General features: G+C 50.6%; 8 protein-coding genes across 8 annotated transcripts; 4 read left to right on the top strand and 4 right to left on the bottom strand.

The window, feature by feature from the left end:
* Positions 1-1,389: 1,389 nt before the first annotated feature.
* Positions 1,390-1,842, top strand: KRP23_5240 (uncharacterized protein; the record flags this gene model as incomplete). Its single annotated transcript, XM_067890284.1, has 1 exon — positions 1,390-1,842. One exon carries the CDS (start codon positions 1,390-1,392, stop codon positions 1,840-1,842), a length of 453 nt encoding a protein of 150 aa, XP_067746845.1.
* Positions 1,843-6,042: 4,200 nt separating this feature from the next.
* Positions 6,043-6,423, bottom strand: KRP23_5239 (RxLR effector protein; the record flags this gene model as incomplete). Its single annotated transcript, XM_067895866.1, has 1 exon — positions 6,043-6,423. The coding sequence occupies one exon, from the start codon at positions 6,421-6,423 to the stop codon at positions 6,043-6,045; it is 381 nt and encodes a 126-aa protein (XP_067746844.1).
* Positions 6,424-12,550: 6,127 nt separating this feature from the next.
* On the bottom strand, positions 12,551-12,931 carry KRP23_5238 (RxLR effector protein; the record flags this gene model as incomplete). The annotated part of the gene is made up of 1 exon (XM_067895865.1): positions 12,551-12,931. One exon carries the CDS (start codon positions 12,929-12,931, stop codon positions 12,551-12,553), a length of 381 nt encoding a protein of 126 aa, XP_067746843.1.
* Positions 12,932-14,197: 1,266 nt separating this feature from the next.
* KRP23_5237 (uncharacterized protein) lies at positions 14,198-14,695 on the top strand (the record flags this gene model as incomplete). The annotated part of the gene is made up of 1 exon (XM_067890283.1): positions 14,198-14,695. One exon carries the CDS (start codon positions 14,198-14,200, stop codon positions 14,693-14,695), a length of 498 nt encoding a protein of 165 aa, XP_067746842.1.
* A 4,468-nt stretch (positions 14,696-19,163) lies between these two features.
* KRP23_5236 (uncharacterized protein) lies at positions 19,164-19,607 on the top strand (the record flags this gene model as incomplete). The annotated part of the gene is made up of 1 exon (XM_067890282.1): positions 19,164-19,607. One exon carries the CDS (start codon positions 19,164-19,166, stop codon positions 19,605-19,607), a length of 444 nt encoding a protein of 147 aa, XP_067746841.1.
* Positions 19,608-19,736: 129 nt separating this feature from the next.
* KRP23_5235 (uncharacterized protein) lies at positions 19,737-20,815 on the bottom strand (the record flags this gene model as incomplete). Its single annotated transcript, XM_067890281.1, has 2 exons — positions 19,737-20,643; positions 20,712-20,815. 2 exons carry the CDS (start codon positions 20,813-20,815, stop codon positions 19,737-19,739), a joined length of 1,011 nt encoding a protein of 336 aa, XP_067746840.1.
* Positions 20,816-20,994: 179 nt separating this feature from the next.
* KRP23_5234 (Folic acid synthesis protein fol1) lies at positions 20,995-22,779 on the bottom strand (the record flags this gene model as incomplete). The annotated part of the gene is made up of 7 exons (XM_067890280.1): positions 20,995-21,183; positions 21,248-21,442; positions 21,505-21,555; positions 21,643-22,142; positions 22,216-22,364; positions 22,447-22,669; positions 22,737-22,779. The coding sequence occupies 7 exons, from the start codon at positions 22,777-22,779 to the stop codon at positions 20,995-20,997; spliced, it is 1,350 nt and encodes a 449-aa protein (XP_067746839.1).
* A 484-nt stretch (positions 22,780-23,263) lies between these two features.
* KRP23_5233 (Oxidoreductase HTATIP2) lies at positions 23,264-24,161 on the top strand (the record flags this gene model as incomplete). The annotated part of the gene is made up of 4 exons (XM_067890279.1): positions 23,264-23,573; positions 23,632-23,711; positions 23,780-23,947; positions 24,024-24,161. The coding sequence occupies 4 exons, from the start codon at positions 23,264-23,266 to the stop codon at positions 24,159-24,161; spliced, it is 696 nt and encodes a 231-aa protein (XP_067746838.1).
* Positions 24,162-25,589: the final 1,428 nt, after the last annotated feature.

The following is a 25,589-nucleotide window of genomic DNA, read 5'->3' as shown; positions in this document are numbered from 1 at the left end:
ACGACGGGGTTCTTGCAAGAAATGGAAGTTAACACCATGGTGTGGCCGGCTCGCTCTCCAGACTGCAATCCAATCGAGAACGTCTGGTCTGTAATGGCGGCTCGGGTGTATACCCATGGCCGCCAATATAATACAGTTGTCGAGCTGGAAGCAGCCATCATGACTGCGTGGAACTCCATCGAGCAGGAGTACTTACTCAAGCTCGTGGAGTCCATGCCTCGCCGTTGCCTTGCTGTCATCAAGCAGAAGGGTGGCCTTACTAAGTACGAACTTTTAATGTAGAAGTTTGTATGAAGTCACATAAAACGTGTAGGTTTCGCCAGAAAAAGGATGTGGTACATATTTTGTCGCTCTTGTCAAAACCTGCAATCTGTATACCAGCCCTGCCAAGGGTGTCGAATTCGCAGTTGTTAGCGCAAGCCTGCTCTTGGTATGCATGACAGCAGCAACATATCGAAATCGCAGTCTCTAATTCGCAGTAGAAGCCGAGTTATCGGCAACGATCTGCTCCGAAATTCGGGGTCCTATCGATTTGGCGCGCACGGTAGTAGACGTCTCCCGAGTGGCTTTAAGGCGTCGTGGAGCTGGCGAAAGGCCTTTCTTCGCGAGAGAAGGACAGTCGACCGCGGTAGCTGAATATTATTCACCGTATGCCTTAATTAGAATGTTTGGGACTGGCTGTACTTGATCTTTCCGGTATTCCCAGCTGATACACCAACCCTGATGCAACTGGTGTGTGTTCTATCATATGTGTTAGGCGGTATTAATAGGGTACACTACTTGTTCCATCTGTACGTACTGTCCAAATGTGGTCTGTCATCGTGGATGGCGTGAATTCTCTTCAAAACTGCAGTCACGCAAACAGTGATACTTCGACGTACCATTGTACAACGGAATACGGTTCTGTATACAGAACAAGGTACTGCTCGAAGAGTAAGCAGATCATTATGCGACTTAAAAAATGACTATGCATCCAGTACACATCTACTGATGTGCGTCCCAATCAGCGGATTCACTTCTATAATACTAGTACTGTAGTGTCCATATTTGCACTCATTTCCTCGCTAAGCTGGCCCTGAACTCTCATCAATTATCTCCCCTATTATAATAACAATTCGATCGTGTATACATGTAAGCCAGTACATGCAATGCTGGATGCACGAGCTCGTATCAGTTGGGCGTGTTAATTTCTAGAAGGCTTGACTTTATCTGTTTTTCCGCACGTACTGGCCTCAAACAAACTGAGAACAGATCACCTGGTGGAAGTCCCATCCCTTTTTGATATCATCGACGATTAACGTTGGTGGCACTGCAATGACTGCCACCTTACAACCATACCTGACGATCACATTTCAATCTACTCTCCGCAGCCAGCACTCAACACGAATCATGCGCGTGGGCTACGTCGTATTCGCCACTTTAGCTACACTCCTCGCAAGCGCCAACGCTGAGCCAGCTACTGCCGGCTCCATCGAAAAGAAACCCTTCACCATCACCTCCCCCGAAAGCAATGAAAAATCCAACGGAGTCTACGTCCAGAGCGGCGGCAAGAAGTTCCTCATTCGGCGCGTAGACGACGACTCCAAGCAGTCGGACGAGGCTCAAACAACGCAAGACTCTGGTGACGACGATAGCTCCTCGGATGAAGACGACTCCGCATCGGACGATCAGGAAGAGCGGGGTTGGGGCTTTCTAAAGCTGAAGAAGTTTCCAGGAGAATACAACACGTTCAAGAACAAGGGTTTGTGGTATACCGGCAAGATCCTAAATACCGGCAAACAACCGGACTTCCCGAAGGTCCCTCCTCGTCTTCGACCTGCGAAGCTTAACGTCCATGGTTAGAGCTGTTGAACACGCTGTCGACATTTAACGAGTGCGCTTGGATAGGAGAAGACCATCGATACTTCATGTTGCATAAGAAATTTGATTTCTTTCTGAAGAGCGTGGAGGTTCTGTCCCAGTTGCATTTGTGCTGGCGTTCCGTACTGCAGCCGCTCGCCCTGCATGGCAAACGAAAGCTCTTTCAACGGCGCGGGCTGTAGTTTCTTCTCGGCACGTAACTAGTCCTCTGTTTCCATGCTGTTAATCTTTTACCCGATATCAGTCGCTTCTCACCCCTACCAACTTCTTTTTCTCTTCGTTCGTTTGTGTTATCTGCCGCTGCCGAACACTCGAGTAAGGTAAACGGCCGGTTTAAGGCCGCGGAACTAGTTTAAGGCCAACAATGTTTTACCCAATGAAAGTGGCAGAATAAAATTAGAGTCGTCTCGTTGTCTATGTTTAGATCGTCATGTGTTTCCACCTTTCCCTTCCATTGTTTATCTCACTCGTCGTCGTACCAGCAACCGCTACAATGCCGAGAAGAACTTGCTGGGTTTAGAAGCTGTGGTATTTTCCCGCTGAGCAAGGAACATATGAGCGAAAAGCAAACGGAAACAGCAGTTAAAGAAGCAATCTCAACAGAAACCAGACTCTCCTCCAGCCGAGCAAGTTGATGACCCAGTATGGTCGAAGCCATCGTCTAACTGGATACCTCATATTTTATATGCTTTATGATCTAATACGCATCTCGAACTAAACTCGACTTTACCCAAGTCTAATCGCGGTCTTAAACTGATATAAGGCCAAAACCGAAGGTCTTCTTCCATCGATTGACTTGAGACCCATAAAGTTATGCAAAATAGCTGAAATGATGTAGGAGCTGGAACTGTGCGTGAAACTCCCAAACTCGATGTCCTTCAAAAATTATGGACCATCAAAATTAGTCGTCTTTTACTGGCCTTAAACTGGCCGTTTACCTTAGCACGTTTCTCCTTGCCCCTAAAACCCTGCGAACGCTATTCCACCCACGAGCGAACTGTCGACGAATTTGGTCAAGATGGTTCTGCTTCTCACCGCGCGTGTACTAAGCAATCTGCACACACTGTGAAGTGTACTTCACAACTTGTTGGTTACGGCGCTCGTGCAATGAAGCCTACACCATGCTGTATACTCGCTAATTTTGCGCTTCGCCTTTTGCCTTGCCCGTTTTCCATTGCGCCTATTAGGGCCCTCCATCTCACGAGTGCGGCGCTTGAATTTTTCGTTATGCTTCTGCGCTCGAGCGTGAAGGTAGACTACCCGATATACTGTCAATTGAGAATCGACTTTTGCTTGCCTGCGTTTCTTCTTGGTCGCTGTCTCCAATTGCTGCTGAGAGTGCGGTGAAATCGGGCACTGATGCTCGGGAGACAGATGATTTACAACAAAATGCTTTCTGGTGAATGCCCAGAACGAATGAGGCTCTTTGGTAGCCATAAACACGCGAAAGGAGCTAAAACGTTCCTTATATTGGCTTTTCCGTACCTGCTAAAACGATCACTTCGGTGGCGGTGAGTCCCTTGAAGGACGCCAAGTTGTCGCCGGCTGCGACCGCTCTAATGTTGCTATGTTTGCGATGACTCTTTAGCTTCGTCTGTGTACGTACTAGCGGTTCCTGTATCGTGGTGCGCTGCTGCACACCAGTGAGAAAAGTTGCTCCGCCTCGAGTAAGTTCGCCCAGTCAGTATTGTGTTCCTTTACTAAAATCAAGATGTCGTCGGTTGACCCTCTAAGTAAAATGCAGGATGGCCTTTTACGTACTAGCTACTACATCACACGGCCATCGTGACGAGCGGCTCGTTTCCTTTCCGTCTTCGACTACACCGTTAGTTAAAAATAAGGCCGCAGGGTTCGCACATTCGGGTCAAATATATCACTAACATACTGCGTACAAATACATACACATGAATGAGAAAGATGGTTCGCCACCGAAAGTCTTGAGAGTACATGCTGCACTTGTGCGCGAACAAGGTCATTGGAAACTGAACTAGTTCGAAGATGATCTGCATCCACGAATTCCTGTGTCCGAAAACTGTGGTGTTAGTCGGCCGTCTACTTGATGTTAATGTTTGTTTTCTATAGACGCCTTTAGGCAGTTCTAAAAGATCTGCCTGTCTTCCTCGAAGATTTTTTCACTTCGGTCTTTCCTTCGGTCTTGCATGTGGTGGGTGTTCCATATCCGTTACAGCGGATCCTCTCTGAGGTCTTGTTCGGTCGATTTGGGTCTTCACGCCAAGGCGAGTATTTCAGGCTCTTGCATGGTAAGCCTCCGTATCCGCTAGGAAGGGTTAACCCTCTCGGGCACAGCTGCGGCTTCACGTGTAGAGTAACCAGCTCTTAACTCCGTGTGGCTCCGTTTCCGCTATATTTGGGCTTTGCTGAAGTCCTTCTGCTGTCAATAAGCGGGCCGTCATGTCAAGAGGTTCGTATATGGACTGCTGTGTTGCACTCTGGGGAGGGGAAATCGTGAGCATAGAGGGGTCCCATCTCCTCTGTGCTTGGTGCTTGAACGAGAACGCGAGGGGCTCACCAGGCCCGAGGCGTCTTGGTGTGTGAGATCTTGAACACGTGGGGGTCACCAGGCCCTCCGTGCTTTGGTGTTTGGGTTGCGTAAGCGCGATGGTTCACCATGTCAACGCGCCGTGGTATGTGCTTGTTTGGAGCGCTCCGAGGGTTACCAGGTCCTCGGTGCGCCTTGGCGATTTAATTTTTCTTCTTGGGCAGTACGGGGCCGCCATGTCCGGTGTGTCTTGGTGTGGGTCTTGGACACACGTGGAGGTCACCAGGTCCCACATGCTGCGGCGATGTTGATATCAGTCTTGGTGGCAGACACCAGGCACGGCGCCGCGTCCGTGCCCGGCGTACAGGAACACCCCATCTCCCATTCCCGGCCCCACGTTGGGGGGACTTCGTCCGAGAAGCGAGATCTTCCGAAGAGGCGCTGGAGGTATTCTTGAAACCACTTGTGCCAGAGGGCGCGAAAAGCGAAGTGACCTGTGTCCGAAAACTGGCGCCGCTATGCTTTATAATGAGTATGAAAGTGGTGCATTATAAGTCGGACAGACGGAGAGATGGATTTATTATAAATCGGCCCGAATTGCCGATTTAAAACTGCAATTCGAGGGCTTTCGATGCCTAAATCCAACCTTTCGAACTATTATCAAGTAGAATGGTCCTATCTTTTTCGCCATCTCCATTTATATTGAGCTCCAGCTTTTATAATTCGACCGTAACGATAAGTGAAAAGGACACACGCATTGCAAAGCACAATAACGTTAGGAGCAGTGATCCCACACAAAGTCAAGCGAGAACGACAGGATCGTCGAGTACCGGTGCCAGAGTTGCGCCGGCGGGTTGTCTGCGTTCAAGTTCGGAAATACAGTACCTACGACGACATACTACGCGGCAGGCCTTCCGTCACGGCGATGCGCTGATTGTGGATTCGCAGATGCCAGTGAAATAATTCGAGTGCACGTTGTGAGCCGTGCGGTAAATTGATTGCCAGTGTTTTGGTAGGGTTCCATCCCGATTTTTGTGTGATATGTCGACGGCCGGCAGCCAGCTCAATGAGAGCAGCTAGCGCGCTTCACCTAGTATGTGTACAAGTTGACATACTGCCGCGTTGTGCAACCCGTGTAAATCGATAGGCTGCCGCTTTGTGCCCTGGTAAATCGGCAGTCTGCCAAGTTGAGCTACATGTATCTTTATAAATCGCGACGGCCCTGGCGTCCGCATCGATGATACTGAAGTTTAAATATTGCGGTGCTTAAGCCCCCTTTTGAATTTGGTGCTCGGTTCTGATTTTTGCGGTGCTGTAGTCCCATTCCTTGGTGCCCACGACCGCCTCTCGTAAATGAGTGTAAAGCAAGCTTGAAAATGCATTATTGAGGTGATGGTTATGGTGTTGCACATGGTGAACAGCCACAGCAGTGTCGCCTTTTTGGTCCACAGCCACCTGTATTAAATGCAGCCTGCAATGAGGAGGCAGTATTACGCTGGTTCGTTCTCCGCAAATGCCACAATCTACAGTCTAGATGCGAGTTATCGGTATCCATGTTTTCTGATGATATACACTCTATTAAGGGTTAATCATCAGTTTACAATCTATCTGCAACTGGTTCGAGGCCAGACGCTGACGTGATACGCTTGCAACGGTAGGCTTGGTTGCTCTGCAGACTTCGTCTACTTTTTTTTCTTCAAATAGTTGAAGTATTTGATGTAGTCTGCGTACGCCTGGGTTAGCTGCAACTCAAGCACACCCCTTCCGGTACGCTGCACTTCCCTCATGGCGGCGGCAATGCCCAATTCTTCAGCGTAGTCGTCAGCGGTCTTACCAGCCCTTTTCATTATCTTGAAGTTCAGTTTTTCAAGCATAGTCGGAGGACCACCTCGCTCTTCGGAATCATCGTCTTCGTAGGTCGTGGGGTGGGTCCTCAGAAGCCGCTGGCTCGGCCCTTCCGGCAAACTCGCTTGGGAGATCTTGGCTTGGTTGGAGTCCGTGGGCGTCGCGCTGGCAAGCAGGAAAGTAGCCGCGATCACCACGAAAATGTGAGATAGACGCATGCGTATGGTCGGGGGGAGTGGGGACTTGAGGGTTGGGCAGCAGGTTTGAAAGTGACAATGAAATGAGTTGATACACTCACTGCCAACGTCCAAGCCTGGGGTGGAGGCAGGAGGCTGCTCAGCACGGTGCTATCCTACGCAGCCTGGATCTTGAAAACTGTTGCTGCGTCGTTGTCGGCATAATGCGATGGCATTCTCAGAGAACATCCGGGATACTATCTCAACGAGTACATGTGCCTACAATCATCAAGATGGGATGGAGCCACAGTTAATAACTTGACTAAGGGGTAAACAATGCTGTTTCGACGATCTCACGATAAATGATCAGCATCCGAGAATACAATTCAGGATTTAGCTTTGATTCGCTCCGTTTCGCACGCAAAGGCATTCGCAACGCTCCTGCGAGAGAAACGGTTATAAACTCGGGGCGAGGCATTGCTCGGCTTGCTAGAAAACTCGGCAAATAGCGTCTGGGTTTGTTGGTATTAGCCTCCGGCTCATTGCCGTTCTAACAACTATCCCTTCTGAAACTGTATTCGTATCCACTTCCGGTAGCCTATCGTTCGCTTTCGTGAAACTCTTGCGCAGGTTCCCCCATCTACCGCAGCAGCACTTGGAACGATGGCTGATTTCGATAGCATCATGGTCGCGTCTAAAATTGTGGCAGCGCATCCACGTAGTTTGCTTTGCTGGAGTGTTACGCCCGCAATCAACAGTTTCGCTTGCACCACAGCCTGTGGTCCACAGGTAGACACACTTGTATCTCAAACGAGCTGGGATAGTCGTATTACCGGTAACGGAGGATGCCGCTGTCATTTACTATCAGAAATTGGAGTATTGGGGGCTATACCGTAATCGTTGGCTTGAGGTGTGCTGGAACGGCAGCGTAGCGGGTAGCAATCGGAGATCGGAGTCAGGCTTGAAGCTCCATACGAATCTCCCAAGCGTGGCCTAGGCTCCGAACAGGAATCTAGAGTTGAACAGGCCTTTATAGAGCTACTACGACTGATGCTGCCGCGCATAGGGCGAATACGCCCCGATATGCATGGTGAGCACAACGTCCGGTCTTGAGACCGGAGCTCTTCCATTGCCTTCGATCGCTATTCTATTGCTTGGAGTCTTGGATTCAAAGGATGTTCGAAAAGTAGTTGTTAAGCAGGTTAAGCTTAACTATGGCGACAGCTCTAACCATAATAAATGTCCGTCGTACGCGCTCTGGAGAATGAGAGTGCCAGCTGCCTGGAGCATCCCCCTTGTACACATGCGTCTGGGAGGGCATACACGTAGCGCAAAGCGAGCGCATCAAGCCGAACCCGAGCGGAGCGTAATACGACCCCAGTTGTCTCACAAGCAAATCCAGATAGAGATAGGGAATAGCTAAGTTGGTCGAAGGCTGTTGGCGTCTCGGGGCAGCGCTCTACTTCCATGCGGTTTCGAGGTGGCGGGTACAACACTTTGACCAGATGAACAACGTAACGGAGCAATATCACGCGAAGAGTTTTGCTAATAGGCTACGAGTGGGGTATCCCACCATGCACAAAACACATACAGATGCCCAAACACATGAAACTTTTGGAGCAAGCAACGGCGGTTGTCGCTCAGGTCCTAGAGGAAGACCGCCACTATATTCCCCAGCAAGTGCAAACGGAGGGATGCAGCTACCTCCTTTTCTTCGATGGAGGCTCCAGATGTAACCCAGGGCCGGGTGGTGCAGGGGCAGTTGTGGTGCGCATTGCAGGGCATCCCGGGCCATATCAAGTGGTCTGGGTGGAGAGTATGTCGTACGTGGCCAAATCGACCACGAACAACGTTGCAGAAAATATGGGACTGTATGTGGGGTTGACGGCCTGCGGAGAAGAGGGTTATTCCCCTGTACATGTGGTTGGAGATAGTGCCATGATAGTCAGGCAACATCGGGCCAGAAACCCATCAAAAGCAGCTCACTTCAACACTCTGTATTGGCAAAGCATACGGAAGCTGGCGACGGTAGTGGTCCTAACGTGGACCCACCACCGCAGAGAACGCAATATGATACCCGACTGGTTGGCCAACCAGGTCATGGACACGAAGCGGAGTTGGCAAACCACAATAGAAGAGGGTCGAGCACACCCAGCCCAATGGACACGAGTCAATGAACTGGTGGACGGAGACGTCGGGCATTGGCATTTGGAGTATGGTGCAGAACACCAGACAAGGGGTGCCAGTGCTGTTCCTTAAGGGACGGCCAGGGGAATCGATCTGCCATCAGCAGAGCGGTGCCCAAAAGCTGACGGCTGATCAAGAGGTAGCCGGCAGAACGGACATAGGAAGTCGTTAGTGATAGAGGTAAATTACATCAATGTACCTCACTGAGAAACGAATGAGATAGGGAAGGGGCAGCGCAGTGAGCTCAGCTCACTTGCGGGAATCAGCTGGGATAGAGGAAGCGATTGGTCACATCACAAGCTCGTCGTCAAGAAGTGTTTAAGTAATGATTTGCAGAGTACTAGGACATCGGAGGATAGCGCGAAGAGTAAGGTAAGAGAGGGTTCTTGAGGAGGAAGTCAGCCTGGAAGGTGGCTTGTGTATTGGAGAAGAAGATGAGAAGGGAGGACTGGAAGTCCTCGGCGGGGATAATATCCCCTTATCTGTCATACCTTGACTGGTCTACATTGCACGGGATACAAATCCCTAGTACTGCTTTAGCACTATGATAAAGCGTAGGCTCGTCGGAGATGCATACTTTAACAAGAAGACCTCGCCAGGATTCAACGAGCAGATGTCTCTTCGATCGGAGTAGCCGTTTAGGAGCCCCAGTAGAGGATACTCAACGTCATATTACGTATCAAGAAGTTCATAAAACGTACGGGACGGGTACATTAGTTATGCAACTGTAACACCCAGTCAGGAACATCGTCATGTGACTTCGAGAATTTCTGCAGTCTCAGTCGGAAGGACAACTGCACTCATTACTGCGCCGTTATTACAACAATAGAACTTGGCCTTAAAATTACTTTAAAGCGCCTTTATCGTGAAACGAATGTTTGAATCGACTTGATCATATACGTGTACTGGCTTATTCGGTTTAAATGTATGCAGGATGATACATGTAGAGCTACCTTAATTTCTTAATCTGAGCCCGTAAGTGCAAGATTAAAAACGTTCGAATCGGTTGCAGAAGTTAAGTGGACTAATACACCCGTCCAATCGATTGACGGGTTTCCGGAGTTTTCCGCCCGATTTTTGGGGGTACGGATAGGTTCATCGGAAATCTGTACTGAAAAATGTAGGTTCTGTATCAATTCTGTGTATGCTCCGGTACCAGTATCACGACAGTTGCACTGTGAACTGGCGTGCATGGTCATAAGAAGACCGGAAATATATTTTAAACCGTAAGTTATTAATCTCTAAAACCTAGAATCAGGGGGGGGGGGGGGCTCTAACGTCTACCTTATGTATGGGCGTGCAATGATGCAGCCTCTGACGCAGAGCCACGAAGTCTAGCGGGACCTTGGCATCACGATCCAAGCCGCCGGCGATCTTGACTGCCAAGCGAAGATGGCGATCTCGACTCAATAGCAGAGAAACCATGGGCCTGATGACTCTGCCGACAGCAATGTGCCCCCCCCCCCCCCCCCCCCCCCCAACCAAGTGAAGCAGCTAAAAAGCAGACGGATAAACGAGTGTTCGCGGAGACAACACAATCGCGCATCAGCTTCGAGGAAGGGTCATCCAATCAGGAAATAACGGGTGGTGTGTGTAGCATACCAGATCGTCATACGCAACGTATAGCAGACCAGCCGAATGGTTCTTCGGGACGCGCTAAAACGCGCAGGGCTTTTGCCAATGCGCGAGCGAGTATGAAACATCTGGCCACTTCGCAATTCGCGCCGATTGGCTAAAGTGGTCTCCGGAATACCTCCAGCGCCTCTTCGGAGGATCCCCCTTTTCGGATGCGAAGTCCCCCCGCGTGGGGCCGAGAAGAAGGGATGGGGTGTTCCTGTACGCCGGGCGCGGAAGCAGCGCCGTGCTTGGCGAATACCACCAAGATTATCAACTACGCTGCAGCATGTGGGGCCTGGTGACCCCTGCGTGTACACAAGATCACACACCAAGCCGCGACGGACCTGGCGGACCCATCGCGTTCAAGATCTCGCTGCCAAAGCACGGAGGATCCGGTAACCCCTCCAGTGTTCCAGTTATCTACCAAGGCGCCAGGACATGGTACACCCTCGCGCTCGGACAGCTCAAGCATCATAGTGATCCAAGCACTCGTCTCCCCTCAGCTCTAACGAGGTGACTGCTTTGATGACGCGGTTTAACGGCAGTGAACTGTGCGGAGGCCGCACTGCTCTACTGAGATTCAGCTCCGGATTGTATTTGTTCCCAGCTTCGCTCTTGGCTGAAGTGCGACTAGTTCTACGCAAGCGAAGTCTTCTCCTGAGTCGGCAAGAGAGCTCTGTTTGTCAACTTCGGCGGTCGGAAGATGGCAGGACCAGGCAAGACACGTTCTCGCCCCCGGGCAACGACCGAATTGGTAACTCGGTTCCGGACGCCGTGTCCTCTGCCCCCTGTCCCCGCGCGGCGTGTGTTTAGCTGCAAAGCCAGCAACCGCCCTAGACACTTTTCAAGGTACGCGTACTAACCCCCGGAAGCTGTGCCAGCGGATCTGCGACCCTCCCACGTGCCCCAGCCAGTTCAGCCTGCTTCGAACAAGTGTGTTGACTTCGAAGGGCAATTGGAAGAGGAAAGCAAGGATTACTACCAAGCTGCTAAAGTACCAAGGCACGGAGGGCATGGTGACCCCTCCCGTGATTAAGATTTCCCACCACATCGCGACGGACCTGGTGCCCCGTAGCGATTCTGACCCAGCACCAAACCACTGAGGACGTGGTGACCCTCAAGTGTTCAAGTCTGCCCACCAAAACGAGGAGGACTTGGTGGAGCCTTCGTGTTGCACGATTATCGTGATCCACCGTGGCGGGAGATCTTGGTGACCCTCCTGCTTCCGTAAAGTTCATCTGCCGTTCACCTCGGCCTCGATACATCAACATTGGGTTAAAGTCCCAAAGAGATATTGGGCTTCGACGCCCCCAGCGACTTTCAGGGCTCTATAGTTTCTAGTTAAACACAAATAGAGGACCTCATTACCCCCCCCCCCCCCCCCCCCCCCCCGAATAGCATACTAGTGCTATTCGTCTTTTATAATTAAATCAATAGGCTTTGGGTATCATGATAGAATGCGTATATGGACCGCCAAACCTCTCTTACTTTTGCTACGTGCCTTTTGCCGTTCCCGCAGCACTACAAGCTCCTACTTTTTCGTGGTGGTGATATACGATACAGCTGATGATTTGTGTTGTGATTGCACTTCGTCCGTTACATTCAGCATTCCAGCTACATCTTACGATGAGTAGGTGGTATTTGGAGCAGTGATTATGAGGAGACGAGAAGAGAAGCAAGACAGGCAACTAGCTCAATGGAACTCACTTTCGGATTTCTTTCCTACCACTCCCAAGCTACGTCTACGTTCGCAATTTTTTGGACCCTCGCCATTTTTGGTGGTGCTGCCCACATCTCTGGTCCAAAGCCCTGGTGGAGTTAAACCAGAAACGTGGTGTTGAATTATCTCCCCCCCCCCGAGTGGTGCTCATGTATCTTTTTTTAATCGGCACAATCTACTCCGTCCGTATCGGCGGTGCTGAAGTTTAAATATTGCGGTGCTAAAGTCCCGTTATGACTTTGGTGCTCGATTCTGATTTTACGGTGCTGGAGGCCCGTTCCTTGGTGCCCACGACCGTCTCTCGTAAACGAGTGTAAAGCAAGCTTGAAAATGCATTATTGAGGTGATGGTTATGGCGTTGCACATGGTGAACAGCCACAGCAGTGTCGCCTTTTTGGTCCACAGCCACCTGTATTAAATGCAGCCTGCAATGAGGAGGCAGTATTTCTCTGGTTCGTTCTCCGCAAATGCCACAGTCTACAGTCTAGATGCGAGTTACCGGTATCCATGTTTTCTGATGATAGACACTCTATTAAGGGTTAACCATCAGTTTACAATCTATCTGCAACTGGTTCGAGGCCAGACGCTGCTTGTTCAGGTCTTGATGCTCTTGCAGCGGTAGCGTGCTTGATCTGCAGACTTCGTCTACTTGTTATCCTTCAAATAGTTGAAGTATTTTAACCACTTCAAATACTTCTTCGTCGCAATGAGCCGATTCATAACCGCTCTGTCAGTCTCCCCTAGTCTCAACGCTTCGGCAATCCCCAACTTGGCTGCGTAATCCTGCTGGGTCTTGCCGTCGCCCTTCATGCGACCAAACCTCAGTTTTTCTAAGGTACTCAGACCTCCTGCTCTTTCTTCGGAATCACCGTCTTCGTAGGTCGTGGGGTGGGTCCTCAGAAGCCGCTGGCTCGGGCCTTCCGGCAAACTCGCTTGGGAGATCTTGGCTTGGTTGGAGTCCGTGGACGTCGCGCTGGCAAGCACGAAGGTAGCCGCGATCACCACGAAAATGTGAGATAGACGCATGCGTATGGTCGGGGGGAGTGGGGACTTGAGGGTTGGGCAGCAGGTTTGAAAGTGACAATGAAATGAGTTGATACACTCACTGCCAACGTCCAAGCCTGGGGTGGAGGCAGGAGGCTGCTCAGCACGGTGCTATCCTACGCAGCCTGGATCTTGAAAACTGTTGCTGCGTCGTTGTCGGCATAATGCGATGGCATTCTCAGAGAACATCCGGGATACTATCTCAACGAGTACATGTGCCTACAATCATCAAGATGGGATGGAGCCACAGTTAATAACTTGACTAAGGGGTACACAATGCTGCTTCAGCGATCTCACGGTAAATGATCAGCATCCGAGAATACACTTCAGGATTTAGCTTTGATTCGCTCCGTTTCGCACGCAAAGGCATTCGCAACGCTCCTGCGAGAGAAACGATCGTAAACTTGGGGCGAGGCACTGCTCGGCTTGCTAGAAAACTCGGCAAATAGCGTCTGGGTTTGCTGGTGTTAGCCTCCGGGTCATTGCCGTTCTAGCAACTATCCCTTCTGAGACTGTATTCGTATCCACTTCCGGTAGTCTTTCGTTCGCTTTCGTGAAACTCTTGCGCAGGTTCCCCCATCTACCACAGCAGCACTTGACGATGAACTTTTCGTGTAACTGCCAAGCGTAGATTGACATAAGGATGGCTGACATCGATAGCATTGTGGTCATGTCTGCAACGTATCCACGTAGACACCTTCAAAGTGCGCGAGGTTGCTTTGCTGCAGTGTTACGCCCGCAATCAACAGTTTGGCTTGCACTACAGGCAGACACACATGTGTCTCAAACAAGCTGGTATTGCGGCGATTCGTTACTGGCACGGCGTTTCAGTTGCCAGCTCGCGAGCTCATTCCCGCCCGAAGAGCGGTAGAGTCCCGCGCGGAGCACGGAAGCCAGAGGTTTGAATTCCAGCCAGGGGTGTATTCTGGGCAAATCCTAAGAAATGGCCCTCCTTAGCCTCACCACTTCCTGCAATGTCGTCAGTGGCTGCATCAACGCCTCCATAATCCCATCCGACGCATAATCAACATGCTACGTCGGACAGACGTTGATTGGAGCCAGTACATGCACAGCAACATGTTCATGGTACTACCGTAGTCTAGTACAGGAAGGCCCATCCCATTTTGATATCATTCATGGTGAACGTTGGCAGCCCTGCAACGACAGCCACAGTAGCAGTCATTGTCATAGCCACTATGACAATCATACACCAATTTACGCTCGGCAACCAGCATCAAACACGAAATCATGCGCGTAAGCTACGTTGCATTGGCCATCACGGCCACACTCCTCGCAAGCGCCAACGCTGAGGCAGCTACCACCGACTCCATCGACAAGAAAACCTTCACCATCACCTCCCCCGAAAGCAACGACACACTCAACGGAGTCTACGTCCAGAGTGGGGGTAAGAAGTTCCTCATTCTGCACCTAGACGACGACGCCAAACAGTCTGACGAAACCCAAACGACGCAAGACTCAGGTGATAACGATAGCTCCTCGAATGAAGACGACTCCGCATCGGATGACCAGGAAGAGCGAGGTGCTGTTAGTGCTGATACCGCGGCGAAGCTGAGCAAGCAGCTTTCGGGAAAGGTGAAGAAGCAGTTTCCAGGAGAGTATAACACTTTCTGGAACAAGTTTTGGTGGCATCTCTTCAATAAGATGACCCCCAAAGATCGGAGACTTCCAGACCCGCCCAGAATCCCAGCCCGTCTTCGGCCTTTGCGACCTCATGTCGACGGTTAGAGTTGTTGAACACACTGTCGACATTTAACGAGTGCGCTTGGATAGGAGACCATCAAAACTTCATTTTGAGTAAGAAAATTGTTTTCTGCCTGAAGTGCATGAAGTTTATGACCCTACTGCGTTTGTGCTGGCGATCTGTACTGCAGTCACTCGTCCTACGTGACAAGCTCAAGCCTTTCGAATACTTGTTCCTGCGTGGCACGTAACTTTGTCCTCTGCCTCCATGCTGTTAATCTTGTTCCCGATATCACGCCCTACCAACTTCTTTTCGTCTTGTGCTATCTGCCGCTGCCGAATACTCGAGTAGCACGTTTCTTTTGTCCTTAAACTTCTGCGAATGCTCTTCCACCCAGGAGCGACCCATCTCTCACTGTCGACGAATTTGGTCAAGATGGTTCTGCTGGGCCGGTGCTGTGCTAAAAAGCGGGGTGGCGTTTGCAATACATGCAGACCAGTTTTGCAACCCAATCTAATAAAAAAAAAACCAAGTCACACTGCACTCCTATTGTTTACTGGTATTGGTTTATGCAATTATTAACCAATCAAAATAGTGTTGCAAGCTGGGCTGCACAAATGACGTGTATTTATACAGTAGAGTGGACAGTGCAAGCGCTCTTGCCATATTAAAACCGGCCCGTTGATACAACCACTCTTGCATTATAATAGCAAATTACCGCCCACCGTGCTAACCCTTCGCACTAAGAAAGATGGGGCCAATAAAGACTGCGAGGTTAAATTTGGGAAACAGGACCGTAAATAAGGACTATATCGCCCAAGGGACACTCAGACTTAATCACCATACGAAAGAACTACAGCGCCGCAAAAATCGACTCTTGTGCTCCAAGGAGCTCCACGCGTCCGACAGCACCTGCTACTAAGCCGGCGACTGCCAGCTCGCGCTCGACATGATCGCTAACGGCAATCTCAGTGTCAAGGAGTTGCTCTCCAGGATGGTGCCGTTCGAACAAGCCAAAGAGGCTTTCAACAACGTCAAGCTTGACAACACCATCAAGTGGCTCATTAAAGGGCCCACTAACTAGGCCACGGATGCTCGGCGTATCGTTGTTGCATTTTACCCCTTATTTGTTAAACACATTCATTCATCGTCCTTCTTCATTACTCACTCTTGTCACTTTCTTCGTGGTGCCGGCCATCGCAACCGGTTGAGCTGCAATTGGCGTCCACGGCTCCAAGTTTGGCACTGCAATCACCGTAGAAAGACGGGATACATTTGCACAGAAGCACAGCCACTTCCTTCGAGGATGGCATGAACGACGACTCGCCCAGCTCGGGGTGGCGCCGGATGCCGTCGGCGTCGCAATACCGAAGCAAACTGGGGGTAACTCGCTAACCTTCCTACGATGCTGCTGCTCCAGCCAACGCTACCCGTGATGTGAATATCTATGCCGAAATGCTGGCCCGTGGGTACTGCGTACGTTTCCCTAGAGCTTGGACGAAAGTCAAACAATAGTATTCGACCATCAGCAGCTTAGCATGCAAAAATAATCTTCAGCAATTACATGCTTCCCGATCCAGGCGGCAGCAGAGCGTGTGAATGATCGAGTGTGTCCACTCATGGCCACTGATTTTATTTTACTGACAAAGTTGCTCAGGGGTCGTGCACGCATCACCGACCGTCAAGAACACAAAGGCTGGGGATGCGAACGAATCGCTTTTGTTTTTGCTGTCCAAAGAGAGGACCAAAAGCTTGGACATTGATGTCGCTGGACTCAGTGAGTTGGGATAGCGAGTTCGCCGAACAACCGACGACTCCATGCATGGTGAACCCCATCAACAGCGTCATATTGAGCTTTGCGATCCAGGCGTAAGCGGCGTAAGATGAATGATAGTGTTTTTAAGCTACCAGTGTAGTCAATACTCATAGTTTCTCTTGGAGAATGAATGAGCTGGCCGATTGTCTCCGTCTATTTCTATTAGGATATTAAGAACGAGGAATTGGACTTCCTTGACAAGGACGGAAGCGGCGGATCCCTCTTCCAGGATCCAGGAGTTTCTTGGCTTGTCATGTTGCTTTCGTGGGAAAATAACAAGGGTCACTTGCACAAGGCACAACACGTGCATCAACTCGTGGACTTCTTCCTCGTAGACGCCGGCAATCGTCTCGGTGCTGTCCTAGGAGCTATCTTCTCGGTCATCTGCATTGCCTTCGAGCGAGAATACCGCGGACGCTACATCGCCTTCTTCGCTTTTGTCTTCCTAGGTCACGATCTCGTTGATCCTGTACCGATTCCTGAGCTCGCACGACGACGACTCTATCTCCAATATGCTCGGCTACTTCGCACACGTCATGGCAGTCATAATGTTCGGTGCGCCGCTCATGCTGCTCAGGGACGTCGTCAAGACGAATAATTCCGAGGTCATCGCGGCGCACCTGGCCATCTCCGGCTTCGTCAACGGCATCTCCTGGTCGGTGTACGGCATCGTGCAGACGAACCTCCTTCCGAATGCCATCGACAGCATTTTGTGCCTTGTACATATACTAAGTGAGGGCAACTAGCGCGCTTCACTTTGTATGTGTACAAGTTGGCATATTGCTGTGTTGTGCAACCTGTGTAAATCGGTAGACTGCCGCTTTGTACCCCCGGTAAATCGGCAGGTTGCCGTGTTGTGTCGTCAATATAAGGCAGGCTGCAGAGTTGTGTCGGCAGTGTAAGGTGGCAGTGTTAATTGGCGGACTGCCGGGTTTGCCAGTTGGCTGCCGCGTTGTGCCAGTTGTATAAATCGGCAGGTTGCCGTGTTGTGTCGTCAATATAAGGCAGGCTGCAGAGTTGTGTCGGCAGTGTAAGGTGGCAGTGTTAATTGGCGGACTGCCGGGTTTGCCAGTTGGCTGCCGCGTTGTGCCAGTTGTATAAATCGGCAAATCGGCACAACGTAACCCACGACCCTGACGTCCCGCTTTTCGGGTTTGGTGCTCGATTCTGATTTTACGGTGCTGGAGTCCCATTCCTTGGTGGACTTTCGCCAAAAAGGGTGGCTATTTGAAAAAAACATGCCAAAGTGGACAGACGTCGCCAAAAGTGGTGGTTGATTATTGGTTTTTGCCAAAAATGGAGCCATGTGGTAGTAAGCGTTTGCCAGCCACCACTTTTGGCGAGCGCCGACAGATTAGCCACCCTTTCTGTCTTAATTGTTGATATTGCTTTTGAGTGCAACGTACGAGTGCTCAAAGTGCAAAAAGGTGCTCAAGTCCAAGCGCAACTTGCACGAACACCAAAAACGGAGCATATGCAAAGAGATGCGCAATCCCCGGCTGAAAACTCGCCGCCTCAAGCAGCCCAAAGAGCGTGCTCGCAAGCGCGACAAGTACCAACAAAAGTTGCCCCAGTGTGACTTTTGTATGGGCCCCATCAAGGCGTCGGTGGCCTGCTCTTTGTGCAAGCAGCACATCCATCGCCCCTGCTTAGATAGACTCCAGAGAGACTGGAATGAGCGTCATCCAGTGTACGGCCACCGCGACGGTCCCCTTCCTTGCCCATTTTGCCGCGCACCTCTTGTAACTCAATCTTGAAAATAAATTTGTGTGCTTTTTACCCTTTAAAAATACAAAAAAATGGTACCCTTTTCGCCAATCGGGCCACCACTTTTGCCATCTATTTGGAGGGGTACCCATAGACCGAGCCACCACTTTTGGCGACGTCTGTCCACTTTGGCATGTTTTTTTTTCAAATAGCCACCCTTTTTGGCGAAAGTCCTTCCTTGGTGCTCACCCCCCCGGCACGCTTCCGTCATTCCAACCGTTCATATGACACGTGTACTTTCATATATATACAGTTTCTGACATTCAGACTGAATTTTCTTCGAGTACATAATCTTATTGTACATGAAGATTACGATTACGCCCGTCTCTCTCAATAAGCGTAGGGAGCGATCAGAATCGATTTCAAAGGGATTAGAGATGGTGCACACGGATAAGTTCGATATGTACTGGAATCTATCACCGCAATGTGATCGGATATGTCGGGATATAGAAAGACAAAGGTCACCTGTTGAGAGTCACCTATATGAGAGTGACATCTGTACTACAGTTCGATAACACTTTGAAAGGTGTAATCAACGAAGTCACCTACCGTGTGGTGGGGCGGTATGCATTGCTTGCATTCTAAGCGCAGCGTTCGGCTTATCCACACATACATGTAGACTTTCATCATTGTTCTCCATTATTAGTCCGTTTAAGCTTTTAAGCTGCCAGGTCATCTGTAAGGTTATACTAACTAGTCCTAGTATGCAACATGCTTAATTAATAGATGTACACTGTATACGGTGAGTGCAAGCGCTGGTATCAGTTAGTATGGTAATTTCCAGGAGAGCACTGTCCACGCCATACCTCCCCATCATTGAAACAGATCATGTCATAGTGATCTGCTGAAGTGCCTCCCAATCAGCAGTGCGGATTCAGCACCGCAAGTTGTATTCTCGTTCATTTATCAATCTACCCCCAACTCGAATAATGCGTGTGGGCTACGTCGTACTCGCCACTTTAGCTACAGTCCTTGCAAGCGCCAAAACGGAAGCAGCTACCGCCGACTCCATCGACAAGAAAACCTTCACCATCACCTCCCCCGAAAGCAACGACACACTCAACGGAGTCTACGTCCAGAGTGGGGGTAAGAAGTTCCTCATTCTGCACCTAGACGACGACGCCAAACAGTCTGACGAAACCCAAACGACGCAAGACTCAGGTGACGACGATAGCTCCTCGAATGAAGACGACTCCGCATCGGATGACCAGGAAGAGCGAGGTGCTGTTAGTGCTGATACCGCGGCGAAGCTGAGCAAGCAGCTTTCGGGAAAGGTGAAGAAGCAGTTTCCAGGAGAGTATAACACTTTCTGGAACAGGTTTTGGTGGCGTGTCATCCACAAGATGGTGCCGTCGAAGAACCAGATCGACTAAGTCGAGGCCGCTGGAAGAAGGCATTATTTCCATCCTTTGGGTTCTAATACAAATTGTTCCTCGTGTTGCGTAAGAAAATATGTTTCTGAGCTTGTGTGTCCGCATTTCTGCCGACGATCTGTACTGCTGCTACTCGTCCTGCATGGCAAACTCAAGTTCTTCGTACGCCACGCGCTGTAGTTCCTGTGTGACACGCAACTTTGCGATCAGCTCCGCCTCCTCTGCTTCCATCCGGTTAATCTTCTTCTCCGACACCAGTCGCTTCTCGTGCTCCCGCGCCAAGTTCTCACGCGTTCTCTTAACCAGCTCCTTCTCGTAGCTCTTCTGCGCTGCCTGTCGCTGCCGAATAGCACGTTTCTGCTTGTCCCGGATCTCCTGCGAGCGCTCTGCCAACCACGAGCGATCCATCTCTCGCTGTCGACGAATTTGGTCGAGATGGTTCTTCCTCTCAGCGCGCGTGTCCTGAACAATCTGCGCACGCTGCGAGGTATACTCCGCGACCTGTTGGTTGCGGCGCTCGCGCGATGAAGCCTGCATTATGTTGTTATACTCACAAGCAGCCCTGATTTCGCGCTGCATCTGCTCCATCGCTTCTTGCTTTGCACGCTGCCTGCTTTCATTGCGCCTCTTGATGGCCTCGATCTCCTTAGCACGGCGCTTGGCCTCTTCGATACGCTTCTGTGCTCGAGCGTCTTCCGCTCGGAGGTGAGCCAACCGATTCGCTAGTAATTGGGCATCAACCTCTGCTTGCCTGCGTTGTTTCTTGGCATCAAGCATCGCACTCTCCAGCTCTGAGTCGGCTTCATCCTGTTGCTGAGAGTGCGGTGAGATGGGCATTGATGCTTGGGCAGGGCGTCCAGGAGGTGTATCGTCGATGTCGTCTGCGTTCTCTTCAAACCATTCCAGGAACGATAACTTGGCGATCTCACCCGTTGCGTTCGGGTCCATATCATCGAGAGCACGGTCTAGGACCTTAGGCGACGCGTTAAAGCCCATATCAAGCAGCAAACTGCCGAGGTGCTCCGTGCCGAAGATGCTATGACAAACGGTCTCACTAGTTATTCAATCTAAACCGAGCAGTTGTGAGCAATGTGCGGAGTTTACCCGTTGCCAGTGTCGTATTGCGCAAACAGAGCGTCGAAGTGCGGGGTCTCGCTCTCGTTCGTAAGCTCAGCATTCCGGAGGCTGTCCTGGTCGCTGTCTGCCATTCTTGACGCGAGTTCCGGCTTGTCGCCGCCTTGATGAGATGGAAATAAGGCGTAGGCTCCCAGGAATCGACGCCACCAGCTCAACGTTGATCAAAAAATAGCTATGAGCCTATACAAAGTGGGGTGGTCTGTGTTCTATTCCTCGAGTCCATCTCGAGTCTATCACAACGTGAATACTTCTACTCTTCACGCCAAATAGCGTCCGACATCTTGGCGACATCAACCATCTCGGCACCATCGTGTACCCGTAGAATATCCGCCCCTTGTTGGATGGCAGCACTGCATGTGGCAGCGGTACCCCAAGAACGGTCTTTCGGATCAGGACGGCCACAAATCTCGCCAATGAAACCCTTGCGAGACGATCCCACCTGCATGCATACCACATCATCAGTTAATTCACGGCAAAAAAAAGACTACGCAGCATTTACTCACCAGTAGGGGCAGAGCATGACATGTCTGCTTAACTGTCGAAAGCTTTCGCAGCAGCTTCAGGTTCAGAACGCGTGCTTTTGCAAAGCCAATTCCTGGATCCAGAACAATGTTCCAGCGGAAAATACCTGCTGCCTCTGCAGCAGCTACACGCTCGTTGAGCACTCCGCTTACCTCGCCCACCACATCTTCGTATTCCTGCATCGGTAAACAACATCAGTTGAGAAATCAACATGATTGTAGCACATTTCAGATCAAACCTTGAGGCCGGTCATCGTTTTCGGCGTGCCTCGCATGTGCATGAGCACAATCTAACAAATAACAAGCATATCAATAGTTAGAGCACCGAAGTATGTTGAGTACTGGAACCATCCTAGTGACATCTAGGCAGTCTTTACCGGAACGCGTAACTTGGCGACCGCACCAAGCATGTCGGGGTCTTTCAAGCCCGCTGAAATATCGTTGACAACATTGGCACCCGCCGCAACTGCTTGGCGTGCAACTTCTGCCTTCGTGGTGTCGATCGAGATCGCGATCTTGCTCTGTTCGCGGATACCACGAATCACCGGCAGCACACGCTTCAACTCCTCCTCCACGGTCACAGACTCCGCCCCGGGTCGACTGGACTCCCCACCAATATCGATAATGTCCACACCTGCACAATCCATCTCCAGTGCCTTCTTCACTGCATCAGCAACCGTCTCCATATCTGCTCCGTCGCTAAAGCTGTCGGGTGTCACATTCACAATACCCATGACGAAAGTTTTGGTCCCAAGCGGCCACGGCGCCGTCTTATCAACTGGCAGCATAGGCACCGGGGCGACATACCGCTGTTCAACCTCCTTCAGCGAGTCGTACAACTTTTGCATCGGCAGCTTCAACACAGGATGGAGCAGATCTACAACAGCAGAACAACAGCAAACGTGTCAGACCCTTTCTCTAAAACACTCAGAATCCACAGTGCATCTTACCAGGAGCCAAATCACAGAGTGGAGCGAGGACAAAATCCCTCTCGGCGATGCGTTCGTGGGGCACAATAAGAGGCCCCTCCTCTGTGTCGGTTGTGAGTTCCAGATCATCATACAGCAAAATGTCCACGTCGATAAGTCTGGGTCCCCATCTGTTAAGTCCGCACAAAAACAGTAACAGTTAGTGACTCCACCCTTCGTTCCACCTCTTCTGACTCTCTATTATGTCCGCACCGGAGTGACGGCGTCCGCCCAATCTCCCTCTCGATTGTCTTGAAGGCTCCGAGCAGCTCCATAGGCTTCAGCTCCGTCTGGAGTCTGGCCACTATGTTGAGGAAGGCTGGCTGGTCCTCTACGTACTGCGCCGCCGTGGTGTAGAGTCGGGAGGTGGCTTCTACCGGCCCTACCATCGATGTGAGCATGGCCAGCGCATTCTCCAGATTCGCCACCTTGTCGCCTGGGGGGAAAGGTAGAACGGTTGGATAAACAGGTATAGTGGGTGGATAAGATGAGGTAGGGCGTACCGAGATTCGTGCCCAATGCGGCGTACACACGCGCAGAGCCCATGGCTCGAAGAAACTACACTGAGTGGGTTTACTCCACCAGAAAAAAAAAGTTTTGCGGAATCAGATCTGATGCTACAGACGTGGGAAAAGAAAAAAGTGCCGGGCCAGGTTAATGCCAGAACCGCCAACAATACTCAACAACCGCGATCGTTTTCTTGGTCGACGCCTCCGTTGCTTCTTGGGATGCATCGGAGACGGCAAGTAGAGCGACCGCAGTCACAAGCACAACGCATTATGTCTTCGGCCAAACCTGCGTGATTCACTCGTTGATTTTCATAATCAACGATTATGTGTCGCCCCAAAAGTGTTCAGCCTCCACACACCGCAAACATACCGCAAGGGCCGATTTCCAGGCACGCAGGGGAGTTGACAAGGCCGCTACCATTAGCCGTTCAAGCAACTTCTTTGTGACTTAATTGCAACATATGTTATGTTGCGTACAAGTTGCTCGAAGCTTTACCTTTTTGCATCATTTTATTTTCGAGATGGGATACGTCGCTCTGGTACAGGGCGCTACAGGCGCTGTCGGTCGCGACCTGGTGGCCGAACTGGTGCAATCTCCTTCATGCGCCAAAGTGGTTGCACTCACACGCCGGGAAATCCCCGTAACCTCGTGGGGCGCCGCGTTCCCTTCCATGGACGTGAGTGCGGCTCATGGCAAGCTGGAAATTGTTCCCGTGGACTTTGACGAGCTGCATCACGATTGGAAGAAGGTCCCGGCGGACGTTAACGCCGCGTTCTCATGTTTGGGAACGACTCGTAAAGATGCGGGGTCGGCCGAAGCTTTTCGGAAAGGTTGATGGCTTTTGGGATATTTTGGGGATCTGGAACTGAATTTTGTGTGTTTGGACAGTGGATCTCGAGTACGTGGCCAAGTTTGCAGAACTGGCGAAGGACGCGGGGGTCCCCTACTTCGGGCTGCTTACTGCCAGTGTACAGTGTGTTGGTGCTTGGATTTGAGGCGAATTGAGTCTGATGCATTTTTCTGGATTTTTGTGTAGAATGCAAACAAAGACAGTTGGTTCTTGTACCCGCAGACGAAGGGGGAAGTGGAGGAGAGTATCAAGCAATTGTCTTTTGAGAGGACATCGATTTTCCGACCGGGACTTATTAATCGTGGCGAGCTCGCACGCACCGTGGAGTCCATCGCCGGCTACCTCCTACCCAGTGTACGTTTTGTAGTGAATCCTTGAGGGGGGGGGGGGGGGGGAAGGTAATGACGTAATTTACTTCTCTGTTATTCAGGTTACGACTCATGCCATTGCGAGGGGAATGCTTGTGGACTACGAACGTAGTGGCAAGGGGTTGAAGGAGTGGAGTAACGCTGATCTGAAGCAGCATGAGACTACGGTTGCCGCCAGCAACAAACAATCTGAGCTGTAAGGTTGAGAACAACTAATGACGTGATGAGCTTCAATTGCTGCCAGTCTCTGCTATCATTACACATTGTTACCGTGAGAAGCCCGATTAACAAAAACTAAAATCGGACCGAGGTTCCTACCTACTCTCCCACCAATGATACTGTTCAAGTGGGTGCATCACCAAGGACACGGTTCGGAGAACTGACTGCATTGTGAAACTACACAACTTTACCGCACACGATACATGCGTATGGCATTTTTTTTGTTTTTGTTTCTCGGCAGCGACGTGACTAGTAAAGTATTTTTCGAGCAGCCAGAACCGACAGATATATCATATTACACGCTGAGTCGGAGACCATCTACACAGTCAGAACAGTGTTTCGAAGTGTGGGCGAGACCACCACGGGTTTCGCTTTCAATGGGGAAGAGTATGAGGCGACTTCGACTTCTCCCTCTCATTTCCACAGTTGATGATCATCCTGGTTCACGATATATCTGCCACGTGGTTCCTCATCAAGGTGAAGAAGCCGAATTTCGAGAGTACGTGAAAGCGATGTGGGACCTCATCTGTACGCGTACGATGCATCAAGTGGTGGCGTACGTATGCTTTAACCGGATAGTGGGCATTTCGTACACCGCCGGTTCTCCTGTGCAGTCGTTCATGGTTGGCGCGACTCTGATCAACGGCACGATTAGCGAAATCTTGGGCAACCTGTTTTTTCATGATTGGTATTAGTTTTCCGTAGTCAGTGGGTTTCGTTCAAGCCCCGTACGGTGTCGGCTGGATGATTGCTACATTCGTCATCGTTGAGTTGGAACGAAGGAGTTGTGTACGCTCCATTTCGTCCACGCACAACTTTGACCCGGACACTTGTGATCGTGCCCGACAAATAGATGTTAATGCTGCGGATTTCTACTTGAAGTGCTTGCATTAACTCATCGGAACACTCACAGCGAAATGGTATTTTCAAGGTCCTCAATCGTACTTATCCCTCCACCCTCCATGGATGATGACGGGCAGGGCCCTTACGTAGGTCATTCACTTGGCGGTCTGATGGTACCAGTTTCTTGAACACGGCGGAGAGAATCTTGTTCACCGCGGAGTCAGCATTTGTTGCTGTGATTTTTCCCAGCTTTGAAACGGCTTCACTGAGCCCTGCACGTTCCTCCTGTCGAGCAGACTCATCTTCTGCAGAGTCAGTCTCGTTCGACGAGCCAGCTAACTTGTCTTTCTTGTTATTGACCCCCTCGCATGTGCTGTTGGTTTCAGGAGACGTGCTCGTAAAATACCTCTTCGTTACCGATTCACTATCGGCTGGTAGATCGCTTGTGCCAACAAGAAGAGTAGCCGCTGCCACAATCACCAAGTTGCCGATGCACATGATGTTGTCCACCGTGTGAAGGCGGGACCCGTGCTGCGTGAGAGCTTGAGAGCGACTTGAAGAATGAG

This window comes from Phytophthora ramorum (genome assembly GCF_020800215.1).
Source record: "Phytophthora ramorum isolate Pr-102 chromosome Unknown Phyram_PR-102_s0004, whole genome shotgun sequence".
Lineage (NCBI taxonomy): Eukaryota > Oomycota > Peronosporomycetes > Peronosporales > Peronosporaceae > Phytophthora > Phytophthora ramorum.
Note: the sequence above shows the minus strand (reverse complement) of the source record. Positions and strands in the feature narration are given on the sequence as shown.